The 14,282-nt window shown below is 40.5% G+C and overlaps 1 protein-coding gene across 1 annotated transcript; it reads right to left on the bottom strand.

The window, feature by feature from the left end:
• Nucleotides 1-12,966: 12,966 nt before the first annotated feature.
• Nucleotides 12,967-13,584, bottom strand: LOC149267156 (uncharacterized). Its single transcript, XM_089410334.1, has one exon. The coding sequence runs from the start codon at nucleotides 13,582-13,584 to the stop codon at nucleotides 12,967-12,969; it is 618 nt and encodes a 205-aa protein (XP_089266460.1).
• Between the last annotated feature and the right edge of the window lie 698 nt (nucleotides 13,585-14,282).

The raw sequence follows: 14,282 nt of genomic DNA on the forward strand, positions 1-14,282 counted from the left end.
ACTTTGAGTGTGGATCCAAAATTTGTTAGTGGACTAAGAAGTCTTCTCTGTAATTCGAGTTTGGATAAAGGCAATTACTGGAGAGGGAGCAGTGTGATGGAGTAAAGGTCGAATTAGAGAAGTGGAGAGCGAAAATTTGTTTACAGAACCATGGAGTGGAGGGGGGCGCTACCCATACAGAGTGCGCAATACGCACATAGTGCGCGCTACCCACATAAGTTCCACAGCGAGTGTTAATTAACACGGGCGCTACCCACTTGTCGGGCGCTACTCGTTGGGCAGGGGCACTACCCACATAGTCATAGAGCCAAAAAAATTTGTTCCTGTGTCCAGTTCGGTGTCAAAATGCCTCAAAAGGCGTGCAAAGTCATTTTCACTGTGGCATCATCGCAGCAGTCGATGCTTTGGCAGCTTATTTGGCGCTGAATGAAACAGTTTTGAAGCGAGAGATTGACATTCATGGTAACTTCAGAAGCAAACAAGTGATGAACTCCAGGTTAAAGTGAACACTCTATCTTCCATAAAGACACAGCTTCCTTATATGACTGTAAACCGAAAACAATTGTCAACAGTGCCGAAAATCTCGGATAAGTTCCTCACGGAGATCACATTGAGATGAGATCCTTGGAGTGATAACAAAAGGGGAACACACAAATTGCGTCATGCACAATAGTTCTAGCCGCTTTTACAGTGCAGATGTCACACAACGCACTGAAAGTACATGAGGATCATTATTTCTCTATAATGTACTAATAGTAATGGTTAATGCTCATCGACATCTTATAAAGCCTGATCCAAGGGTAATATCTCTTGTGAAAGTGCGGGGAGAAACTATGAAACACAAACAAAAGTGAATCTTATGCATGAATAAGGATGACTTAATTGAAGTTAAAAAAAAAAAAAAACTTATTGAAAGTTGCTTCCGAATTTGGACACCTCCCTGGATATGATAAATTTTACATGATAGCTGGAATGAGAGGTTCTGGTGTCAAAGATCTTGTAAAATATTTAATGGATCAAGCTGTTAAAAGACCTTGGGGTGAAGATCCCATGTTGATGGACAAGGAGTACTTGAAAAGTTTATCTCTTGAGGTTGTACGAAGATGTTGGATTGTATTCATCAGGAAATACCATATACAATGGATCAGTGCTTGATTGATTGGAAATCAATGTGAGATGGGTCTTTACGCATAGAGAAACATTTCATTGTGTTTAAGCTCGACCATCAAAAAATTCTTGTTGGAAAGAATGGATCTAAAAAACGACAGATTGGAATGGCGGAAAATGAAGAATTAAGAAAACTGTTGAAGAGGACTGTACACCTCATAATCCAAGTGAGGGTGAAGAAGTGAGAATGTTAACGAAGAAGGAACAGAAATTTGAAAAAGAGCGATCAGAGTTTGTGCAGTAGTTGCGGAACTCTGTTTGCTATTTTTATTAAAATTTGGTTTTATTTGGTAAGGGGAAATAAATAGTCCGAGAGCCAAAATTAGAGAGAAGATATCCACAACAGCAGAGCAGTAAGATTGGGGGCCTATTTTTGTTTTCAGTTGTGATTCGGAAAGGTCTTCAGCTACGGTTTTCCGCCCTTTCATTGGTCATCAACAAACAAATACAACGCTATTCCTTTTAGAGCAGAGTTTTCCTATTTTCATGATTATTGATGTAACAATGCCCTATTTTCATCGATCAGTTATCTCCTTTCTGAGTTTTATTTAATGTATTAAAAATCACTTGTAAAAGGAGAGAGAGAGTTCTGAGAGGTGCGTGGAGGAGAACAGAGAGCTTTATTGTACAGTTGTTTGACAGAGATTAATTGAAGAGTACAGCTCTATTTCATAAGATCCCTGTGGTAACAACTTAGCATTACGTTTTTCTCTGTTTCATATGTATCTTGTAATGTTTTTCATTTCATTCATAAATCATTTTCAATTTGAATGTTTCTGAGTGAAAAGGGTAAAATTCAGCTTACTGCTTTGCCCTGGAGAAGCATTCATGTTTTGTGTTTCTTCCTCTATCTGAAAGGGATTCATACATTAATGCCCCTTTCAGCTTTCTTAACAGTCCTTCCATTTCATATAATTTCAGTTTGGATGCTTAAGCTCTTGCCTACCTTGCCTTATGGAGTAATCTGTGCCTTTGATTAAATCTCTGCTCTTGCTGTCTTTGCCCCACACAGCCCAGAAAACCCAATCATTTATCAAAAAACCCCTTTCTATCAATTTACTAGCCTAAAATCAGTATTCCTTATCGGTCATCTCAGCCCCTTTGAAGACCTTTTGCCGAGATAGACCCGGAGAGAGCCCTCTCCTGTCCTCGTAGGGCTAGCTACGAGGCTGAGCGTGGTTTGATGTGGCCTCGAGTTTTTCCTTCCTCAGCCAGAGGCAGATTTGAGCGCTAACAAATTTTATAAAATCTTGCGAATGTTTATGCATTAGAAAACCTCTCCACACTCAGGTAGAGCTAGGAAAAACTTACAACAAGAAGATTCACTATTCAACCTAGACAATAGGATTAAGTATCCAAACTTGAATGCACCTCTGAAAAACAAGAGTTAACCTAGGCAAAGACAAACCCAGAACACCAAGGCAGTGGGACATAGAGTAGACACCACAAAAATGATCTCTTGATCTAAAGAGACTGCAAATCACTGTCCCCATAACAATAAGGGCAAGGGAAAATCCTACTCGTGCAACTAACAACCCAAAGCCAATGAAAAAATACATAGAGCATGATCGAAACCAACTTACCTCCCCTATATGGCGAACTGTTTGCCCAAAGACGCCACACCCCTAAGAATTTCCAATGCCTTAGTCTACGCCACCAATATGCCTCCTCTAGGAGCCAGGCACCCACCCATAGGAAAACAACCCTTTCCACTAAAAAATCTATTGCCGCTCATGCGTTCTCACAATAACTCGGGCCTCTTGCCACCTTCTGCATTAAGTTTCCAATCTCCCACTGTCTTCCCCACACTGCCATATCACACCCATGCGCAAACAAAATTAACATAGTATAATACACAACGCGGAAGGGAAGATACTTTTCCTTCCCATCCTTCATCCATATGTCCTATGTCATAGCCTATGCGTCAGCGCTTGTACCAACATTTCCTCGGTATCTAACACCCCCATCGGGAATTTGGTGGAACAATTTGACATACACTCATTTTTATTACTAGTCACGATAAGGGTTTGAGATTTATCTCAAAAAAATAACTCCTAACCAACCTAATTGCCCCCCAAATGCCACCAAACCAACCCTACTACAACTCACCAAGTGGAGAAAATTCTCCTAAAAATGAGCAAGCCCAAAACTTGAAATAGGTGGGTAGGGAAATAATGTCACATAGATTAATGATCCTTTGAAATTTTCCAAGATGTTGCACTGATCTCACCTAGTGCCAAAATATAACTTGTGAAGGTGTTGAACACTTTGAACATAACATCACTAACTTAGCCACCAAAACACTATGTTGAGAAGTAACACTATTTGCAATGAATTTACAATGTTTTATAATTTAGTGAAAAAATCGCCAAGATTTAACAAAAAATTATAATTCAATAAAAGATTCGCCAAAAAAATATATATACATATTATATAATTGAAAAAATAACCTATACATTTTTATATGTACCATGGGGATTCACCCATTTATTATACATATAATTTCGGGGGGAAGTGGGGGGCATGGTTTCTTTAAAATTTTCCTAGTGGCATAGCATTAATTTTGAGACATACTGAATAGGGCATAAATTTGAAGAGGTTATTGAATCAGCTAGATAACTGTGAATGTTTTATTAAAAATACCAAAATTTAATAAAAATATGGGGTATGAGAATTGGATTTTTCACTAATCACAATAACATCATCTTGAATCTTTTTTTTTTCTCTGAAGAGGAATTCTGTAGAGTTTTATTTTTATTCCTAGTAACAATAGTAATAGACAATAAATAAGTTTTATGTAGAAATTATGTTGTAGATTTGAAACTGCTCATGAAATTTACTAAATCACAAGAATCAAACCTAATCTATTTCTATGTGGAATTCAATTCACAATCTAGAACACAAATCATAAACATGCAAGAATAATTAACACACATGCAAAAATATTTATCTAGGGTAAATCAACTGATCAAAACCCCTTCAGCCTTGCGTTCATTAATCAAGTGAGTAGGAGAATCTATTATAATTGTTATCTCAATGGTAGATCTTAACCTACAAAACATTTCTACTCTCTCCTACTGAATGACTGATCTGGCTAGTACTTAACCAATTTAGCCCACCATGCTCCTATTTCCTTGCGTAATTCCTGAGTAATTGGGCCCCTATTATTTAGGAAATTCTTCTAATTGATTGTGCAATTCCCAAGGATGGTCCACCTCACCTCATGCAACACCTGTACACCCAAACTAGTTTACAACTGTTGTTACACTACCTTGGAAACTCCACCACAACTGGGAGACTCATATTCTTTGCCTGCATGAGCTAATTATTAGCTGATTGATTAGTTAACTAAATGATCTCTGAGTTAGATTGATGTCCCACTACTTAACTTACCACCAACTAGTTCTATTAACAATTAGAACTAGTTTAACTAATTACAATTGAAATTAACTCAACCTAGGCTCCTAAAATTTAAGAATCACTACATACAACTGAACTTCATGTCCCTAACTCAAATTAATTGAGTTAATTGAGTGACAAGATCCATGTCACCTCAATTAACTCGTCCAAGTTTTCTGCTGATGTGGAATTTTGAATTTTCTCAATTTAATCAAAGCAAAATCAAATTGAGAATTTCTTGTTGCATTTTTCAACACTCCCTCTTAGCAAGAAAGGGATTATCAACCACCCTTATCCTACACCTGTGGAATGTACTGCATTCAACACCTCTCACTATTGTTGCTACTACTACAATCTGCAATTGAGAAGCAACAAAAAAAATTTGAATCAACTATCTACTGGGAAAACTGTGTTGCTGCTGACTTTTCTACTGAGCCTCTTGCTCTGCTGTAACCACTCCTCTGCACTCCTCATTATCTGACTGACACTAATCCTCTTGCTATTGAATACTGTGGGCCCCCGTAGAAAGGTAACGATCCATGTGGAGAACACCTCAATGGACCCCTCCCAAATTTTTGCAACTCTTAGGACTAGGGCTCTACATCGCCCCACCTCATGCCTAGAGGTATGGATGCATGTGCTACCTCTACCCACTTAGCTCGAACTCTCCTCCTACTTGAGGTCTCTGACTGGTCCTCTTCATCATCATCCTCCTAGTCAACCCAACTTCCAACTGACTGAGGCTCCCTCTTGAGAGATAAATCATGCTCCCTCTCAACCACAACATCTCTAATCCCTACCTTGCTTCTCAAGGTTGTGCATGCATCTTCCTCTAATGTGTAGAGGCTCTCAATCCTGACACCAAATTTCTTGATTTGACATGAAGCAAGATGCTTGAGCTAGGCCTTCCCATCTTTGAAGACTACCTCATACCCTTTGTCTTCAATCCTCAATTTGTTCACCAGTTGAAGTTTTTTGACTTCATTGCTATTTCTGAATAACTCATTGATGGTATTCTACATAGAAAAGGTAATCTATTTTGCATGTATTTTCAAGACTATGTGGTCTCTCACACCCTCCAGGATTATCCTCCTGGCTTTAGCTACATCTTTATTCCACTGTGCAAGGTTCTGGGCATCAGATGCTTGTGGTTTTGCAATGTCTATCTTGACATATTCTAGCAATCCATTTTCATCCAATACCACCTCCATGTGATCCTTCCATGCAATGAAATTAGAGCTACCTTTTAAGGCATACTCTAGTCTCATCCTGTTGAAGGTCATTTTCCCAACTGCGTATAGATCCTGTACACTAAACTGCAAAATCGATCATCTTGAGAAACAACTTCAAAATTCCTGTTCTAATGTGAATCCTACTTTGATACCATGTAGAAATTATGTTGTAGATTTGAATCTTCTCATGAAATTTACTAAATCACAAGACTCAAACATACTCTATTGCTTTGCAGAATTCAATTCCCAATCTAGAACACAAATCATAAACATGCAAGAAGAATTAACACACATGCACAAAAATTTATCTAGGGGAAAGAAACTTCTAAAACCTCTTCAACCTTGTGTTCATTAATCAAGTGAGTAAGAGAGACTATTACATTTTTCAGCTCAATGGCCGAGCTCAAACTACAAAAGCAATTATATTCTCTCCTACTGAATGAATGATCTGGCTGGTACTTAACCAATTCAACCCACTATGTCCCTATTTCCTTGTGTAATTCCTCAGTAATTGGGCCCCTATTACTTAGGAAATTCCTCTATATTGTGAAATTCCCAAGGATGGTCCATCTGACCTCATGCAACATTTGTACACTCAAACTAGTTTGCAACTGTTGTTACACTGCCTTGGAAACTCCACCACAAATGAGAAACTAGTATTATTTCCATGCATGAGCTAATTATTAGCTGATTGATCAGTTAACTAGATGATCTCTGAGTTAGGCTGATGTCCCACTACTTAACTTACCACCAAATAGTTCTATTCACAATTACAACTAGTTTCACTGATTACAACTAAAAATTAGTCAACCTAGGCTTGTAAAATTTAGGAATCACTACATACAAATGAACTTTATGCCCCTAACTTGAATTAACTGAGCTAACTGAGTGAAAAGAGCCATGTCACCTCAGTTAACTCCTCCAAGTTGTCTGTTGATGCGAAATTTCAATTTTTCTCAATTTAATCAAGGCAAAATCAAATTCAGAATTTATTGCTGCATTTTTCAACATTTTAGAAGTGGCTTTTAAAGCATTAAGTAATTATTTGTGTTTTTGTTGTAACTTACTAACCTCATACCGAGATATATTGGCCTTAATCTTTTTCATGTCTTCAATGATATTATAATCAACATTATTAGAAACAATCAAGCTCTTGAAAGTTGACCTGTCTTGGGTTGAATCTTTATTTACTGGACTACCTAGAGTACAAGTAGTAAGGGTTGATGTATTTGCAATGGTGCTTCTGCTTCTTGTTGCAACTGCAAGAAATTCATCTTCTTCATTTGATAATGAATTTGCAATATCCCACGTAGCATTTGCGTTTGAGGTCTCAGGTTTTCTTGAGATTGTTCTAGTTCTTCAATTTCCTCCACTTCTTCTACAATTGAGATCTAGGTAGCAAGAGGAGTTTATTGATTTCCTTCTAACGAATTGATGAAAATGCATTTTTGAATAATACTCCTCATCTACCTGTTTTTTTAAATCAACAACTTCATTTTCCAAAGTTTTAAGGACCTTCTACAATCGTTCCATGTCAAAAGCATCCTTTTCTTTCTTTTCTTCTTTGAAAGTAACATTCTTGGCTTGTTGAGAAGAGGGCTTCTTTTCTTCAACAATAGCTTTTTTAGCTATGCTGAGCATTTATTTCTCAATATTCATTCCTTCTTGCATGGTTTTTGATAGAGTGTTCTTGCATACTCGTTTAACGAACATTACTGTAGAAGTAGGGAAATATCCAGTGTGAAATTGGATTTAAACTTTGTCACCTGGCTTAGAAGCATCTGGTATTTTATTCAAAATTTTATTAGACCTTTGATTGAAATATTTCATTCTTTCTTTAGGAATCATATTTATATTATATCTTCAATTATCAATAAATCTGGTTATTTACCATCACCAAATTTCTTTATGAACTTATCTTGGAAAGTATCCCAATTATTTTTTGTGTAAGTCAGATGTTTATATTATATAACAAAATATAGTACAAAAAATCCGCCGAAGCAGATAAGAAGCAGGGCTTTACAATATACCATCACTTGACACCTGCTCAGAGGATTCAAAAAGAAAATTCAAAAAGCACACCGCGCAGGGTGGCTCGAGTAAAACTTGTATCTATAAACCGAGACTGCCGAGACAATACAGTCCATTACATTAACATAGACATAGAGAAACTGAGAGATAAACATAGCAAACACAGACACAGAGAGAACTGAAAGAGACACACAGCAACCGACGAAGGCAGCAGCCACAGAGAGAATCCTAGATAAACCTGCCCATTTGACTGATGGTGTCCAGACCCATCTCCCGCACACATTTGTCCACCCTCGCCTGCAGGGCTTTGATCGGTTCATGCTCCGGCACCTCTGCTGTAGCTGGCTGCATAGGGACTTGGGTAGTGTTAACAGTATCCCTCAGGATCCTGATAAGCAGAGTCAGCTTCCTATTGACTATTTGAACCGCCTCATGCACCGTGGTAATTCGACTATCCAGAGCTTTGTTGTAGTCGATAATTTTAGCCATCTGAACCTCGGTGAGGTTCACTTCGTTCACGAAATGTTGCTTTTCTTTTTCAATCGATTCCAGAGCTTTGGCGATGAGAGTCTTTGTTCGCCAACTCTCTGCTTTAGTCCTGATAAACTGAGTAGCCCTTTTCAAGGGGGTGCCCAGATCTTTCAACCAATCCACCTTCTCAGCAATCTCTTCCTCCGTGCGCCTCTGTTCCTCATGCTTGACCTTGGCTTCCATATCAGCGATTTTCCGTTTGTTCCTAGTTGCCGTGCGGGTGTCAGAGCTTCTCTTTGCCTCTTGAAGATCCTTATTGGCAGCAGCACACCGGCAGCTTTCCGGATCCATTCCAGACACTCTGTACTCCTCCCAGCTGATGCAAATTTCGCTGCAAGATGCACGCTCAACACTACAAAGATAGACTATAATAAAAACAGAGTGGCTACCCTCCAATTTATAGTTTTTTCCTTTGTAAAACCTCCTGAGGACGGTCTTAATACTGCTTGTAGTGGGAGTACTGTCGAAATAAATTAGCATGAGGCTCGCACAAGCCAGGCCGGCTACGATCGAATTGGCTTGAAGGTGGCTGCTCAGGATCCAAGTGATGAAGTGCCACATGTCCTGTACGTTTAATCTATTGCTATGGTAACTCTTGGTATTTGATAGAACCTGATTACCTGTATGTCTGGCCGTCCTGTCCTGAAATTCGAGCCAACCCGCTTCTTTAGAAGTCACCATAAATGTTGTTGATATTATTCCATACGGAACCCTGCCATGTGTCTTGTAATTGATGTTGCTGATGCTGCATATCCTATGGGTCGATCTGTGATGATCTCTCGACTGGCTGGCCTGCCGCCACCAGGAATTCCACCTCCGGAGACGTCCTGTCATTCCATTACCTTAGTTATGATTGTTTCTCTTACCGGTATCTTCAAAATTCCGGTTCCGCGATCCGAAACCTTCACCGGCTAGGTGTGATCGGCTTGGGTTAAATCCTTTTCCGCCAATTGTGCACATGTCACTTTGATGTTGGGGCAATTAACCTCCTGCCAACAGCTGTCCAAAATCTCGTTCGGGTTGTCAATACCATGGTTTGCCAAGAAATCTGCCACCCCGTTCGCCTTTCTTCTGACTGTCTGAAACACCATACCTCTCATTTCCGCTATCAGCTCCGCTATGCTTTCAGTAGCCTTAGCCAGCCTCCAATGTTTGGTGGCTTTACTGGCTCTCGTTCCTGCTTGTAAGCGTTTAGCCGCTGTGATAGCCAAAGAGGAATCCCCCTCAACAATGACACTCCCTTGTCGGGTTGTTCTAAGAATTTTCAAGCCTTGCTCAAGCGCTGCAAACTCTGCTTCATTGTTAGTGCTTTCGCCGAGAGCTCTGCAATAGACATGAACTATGTCCCCATCCTGATTTCGAATAACACCTCCAATCCCTGCTATGCCTGGATTGCCCCTCGAAGCCCCATCAAAATTCAATTTGAGGCCTCCTTCTGGCGGGCACTGCCAACTAAGGTGTTGCGATGAAGGTTGAGTCCTGTTTCCCCCGGATGGTTGATTGCTGGAAGCGTCCAGTTGAAAGCTTTTCAATATTCGTAAGTCCTGATCCGAAGGTTGTTCATTCAATTCTATTTTGCATTTTGTTTGTATGAGCTGTTTGATGTTAATAGTGATAGACTCTTTTGCAAACTCTATGTTTCTAACTTCCTCCTGGAAAATTCTACGATTGCGTTCTTTCCATATCGTCCATAGAATAAAACCTGGGATACATTTCCAAATACTTTCAACTCTTCGCATTTTAGAAAATTTTCTCCTCCAGTTGATGATTGTGTCGTGAATGGAATCTCTGTTCCTGTCCGAAGCCCCAAGAATTCCTTCCATCCATTGCCAAAGCTGGGTTGCCCATACACAGGAATTGAAAAGATGATTCATTGTTTCTGCTTCCTCCATGCACATAGGGCACCGGGATGGTCCCTTGAATCCTTTTTTCAATAAGTTTTCCCATGTTAGTGTTTTCTTCTGCATGAGTAGCCATAAAAATGTTCTAACTTTCGGCCATTGGAGATTGTCCCAGACTTTAGTAGTCCAGGGCATTAGATTGGGCTGTTCTTCCCTTTCTATGATACTCCTTGCTTCCTTTAGGGTAAAATCCCCGTTGCCTTTCGGTCCCCATCTAAGCTTGTCATTTTCATCAGCAATTCAGATTTTTCTTTTGAGGATCTGTTGATTTAAAGCTTGAATGCTTTCCCGTGTATCCTCGTTGTGGGAAGATTCGAAAACTATCCATTCCCTCCAAACCGGGTCTTCACTGGTTGGGTTCCAGTAATGGTTAACTTTGAGTTTTCCCTCATTCTGATTGCTTAACTTCACCGGAAGCAGTTGAGGGGTGTCCAGTTTCGGGGCCTGTTGCCAGGCATCCTCCCAGAAGAATGCCTGATTTCCATTTCGTATCTCCCAGAAGCAATAGTCCTGAATAATACTTCTATTGTCTCTGGCATGGTTCCAAATTGGTGAACCGTTAGGAGTTTCCTGCATTCTTATGAGTTCTTGAGTGGTGCTGTTCGGCATATACTTTTCCTTCCAATGAGTGGCCCAAGGGAGGCTTGTTTCTGAAACCCACTTCCACCAAATTTTGCCCCCGCAAATTCTATTAACTACTGAAGGATCAACCAAATTTAGTCCCCCTCTGTCCTTAGGTTTACACAGTTTCTGCCAAGCTACTAAAGACCACTTTTTCTTTTCACTGTTACCGCTCCATAAAAAGGATCGCTGGATGATTCTCATTTGATTTAAGATTCCTTTGGGAGCAGGAAGAATGGATAGCAAATACTGAGGGATAGCCTGCAATACCGCTTTTGTTAGTATTAATCTACCTGCAAAATTCAGAGCTCTGTTAGTCCAATGTTTACACTTTCTTTCCATACTGGCTAGGACTTTCTCCCAGTGAACCTTTTGCCAAGGTTTGAGAGTTAGAGGGGCACCAAGGTATCTTGAAGGTAAGGTTCCAATTTTGAACCCTAGAAGTCGAGACAGATGAGATTGGATAGCTCGATGTGTATTGAAGAAGAAAATAATAGACTTGGAGAAATTAATCTCCATTCCCGAGGCTTTGCTAAACAGATTGAGAATATCTCTGTAGGCTAAAGCTTCTTTAACAGACGGAGTACCATGCAACATGGTATCATCCACAAACTGTTGATGAGTTGTGGCCGGAATGGATCTGATGGGTTGCAATCCTCTAATGTGACCCTCTGCTTTTCGCTTGGTAATCAATCTGCCTAGGCCCTCCATTAAGATGACAAACAAGAAAGGGGAAAGGGGATCACCCTGCCTGATACCTCTAGTGGGGCTAAAGGGAACGGACGGGGCGCCATTCACCAGGATGGAATATCTGGGAGATCTTATAAGGGCCGAAACCCATTTGATCCACTGTTTACTGAAACCAAAAGCTTCTAAAACTGCTTCCAGGTAACGCCAGCTTACCTTGTCATAAGCTTTGGAAAGATCCAACTGCATGAGCATTCCGGCTTCTTTCCGCGAATGAAGTGAATGAATCATCTCCTGTGCCATCAAAATATTGTCTAGAATTTGTCTTCCTTCCACGTAGCCAGACTGTTCTGGCGAAATAATGCCAGGGAGGATCGCCTTCAATCTGTTGGCTATGACCTTAGAAATGATCTTGTAGATGACATTGCAAAGGGCTATGGGTCTGAATTTTTCTGGTGTATTAGCTTCCTCCACTTTGGGTATAAGAGCAATGAAAGTTGAGTTCAGAGATTTAAGAATCGTTTTGGAACTTCTTGAGTCTTCCACTATCTCCCAAATATCTTGCTTTACAATGTCCCAACAGGCTTTGTAGAAGTTGATGGTAAATCCATCCGGTCCAGGAGCTTTGTCGTTTGGCATGCTCCTCACTGCCTCTTCGACTTCTTCCATGGTGATAGTTCTTCTTAGGGCCCAATTTTGATCCTCTGTGATAGATTTAGGTATACTATTAGTAACTTCTTTGATGGCCTCCTCTCTGTTAATTCCTGGTTCTTGTGCTATACTTCTAAAGTGGGCCGATAGGGCTTCTAATATCTCGTTGTGGTTTCTGAAGATTTCTCCCTCCCTGTTTTTTAATTCTAGGATTTTGTTGGCACTTCTATAGTCCATGGCTGATCTGTGGAAAAACTTTGTATTTTGCTCCCCTTCCTTCAGCCAAAGGATTCTTGATTTCTGCTTCCATAGCGATTCTTCCTGCTTGCATCTATTGTGCCATTGTTGAGTGAGCTCTTTTTCTTGTTCCAAGGTCTCTTCCCTGCTGCATCCTGCTGCACCGTCTTTGTGAATTTGTTCCAACTTGTTTTCAATGTTAGTTTTCTCCTGAAAGATATTTCCGAAAACTGCCCTATTCCAGTCCTTTAACCTCATTTTGATGTTTTTCAACTTCTTTTGAAGATTGAACATTTTGGACCCTTCTACATCTAGTGGTTCTGACCACCATTTTTCCACCATTGAAAGGAAGTTGGGGTGTTCTATCCAGAATTTTTCGAACCTGAAGGGTTTGTTCCTGGGGGTGCCCTGAAGCTCCACAGCAAGTGAGATCGGCCAGTGGTCCGAACCACCACTAGGGAGGATGTTCGACTCCACTACCGTTCCATCTAACATTATGCTTTCCGAGACTAAGAAACGATCCAGTCTGGAAGATATAAGCCTCCCCCCCCCCCCCCCCTTCTGTTGTTCCAGGTAAATTTTCCACTCTTAGGGTAGACATCTATCATTTTTGCATTGTCAATGAAATTTGTAAAAGCCTCCGCGTCTCTGTTTAGTTTTTTGAGGCCTCCCTTTTTCTCCAGGAGGGAGGTTATCATGTTGAAATCTCCCCCCAATATATATTTAGCATCAGGGTGTCTGTCTATAAAATTGGATAAAGACGCTAGGAAATTAATCTTGTCTTCTGACTTCTGGGGACTATAGACATTGATGCATATAAAAGAAATAGAATTACCTGTGGGTTGCAGTTCCAGAGCTAAGTAATTTTTGCTTGCTTCAGCTGTTAGAACCTGGTACTTCCTTGTGTCCCAGAACGTAGCTAAGCCTCCTTCTCGCCCTTGGCTTTCTATCTCTAGGACCTCCATAAATCTTCCTAGCTTAACTCGTAGGCGATCTATGATAACTTTATTACATTTGGTTTCTTGAAGAAACATAATGTTCGGGTTGTACTTCTGCATCTGCCTCTTTAGAATCCTCTGTTTAGCCTGGCTATTGATCCCCCTTGCGTTCCATGATACAATCTTCATGTTTAAACAGGTTTTTGGAAGGACGGGTAATCACTTAGCTGTCTGATCATACCTGCGTTGTACAGAATCTCCCCAAGCTCCTGCAGATGTTCTCTGCTTGTCTTGCGACCTCTGCGGCGTTTGTGCCTCGAAGCAGAGGCTCTTCCCAGGATTGCTTTATAGTTTGGGCTATTTCCTTTGAAGATGCCTAACTTCTTTTTCTGTTTCTCTATTTCTGCATTCTGTCGTGCAATGAAGAGGTCATTGACCTTCCTGATTTCTTCCTCCGGTACTGCCTCAATCCCTTTGGCTTTCCAGCTTTCTACAATCGCCGTGAGGTCCATTCCTTCCATGGCTAGGGTTTCTTCCAGCTCCCGGTCTAGGTCTTCACTTCCCGCTTCACTTGTTAACATCTCTGTTTCTTCTTCCGTTTCTGCTGTTCTATCCTGCATATGGATTTCACCGTTTGATTCTCCTTCCGTAGTTCCTTTCCTTGTCGGTTCCTCCTGTTCTTCTTGCCCTGCCACCACATGAGGTGTGTTTTGCTTTTCCTCCGAGTCAGTCTCAAGATCTAGGATCTCAAAGGGGTTACTGAAGTGATTTCTTTCTGTGCTACCTTTATTAATCCTTCTTCTGTTGGCGCGCTGCCTGTTCTTTGGTTTTATGAAGTTGTTCTTGTCTTTGTGGTTTTGTATTTTCTCGTCTTCTGCCTCCTTTTT

The sequence above is a fragment of the Pinus tabuliformis genome, chromosome 6 (genome assembly GCF_031772625.1).
Source record: "Pinus tabuliformis cultivar Carrire ecotype Pingquan chromosome 6, CPIR1, whole genome shotgun sequence".
Taxonomy (NCBI): Eukaryota; Viridiplantae; Streptophyta; class Pinopsida; order Pinales; family Pinaceae; genus Pinus; species Pinus tabuliformis.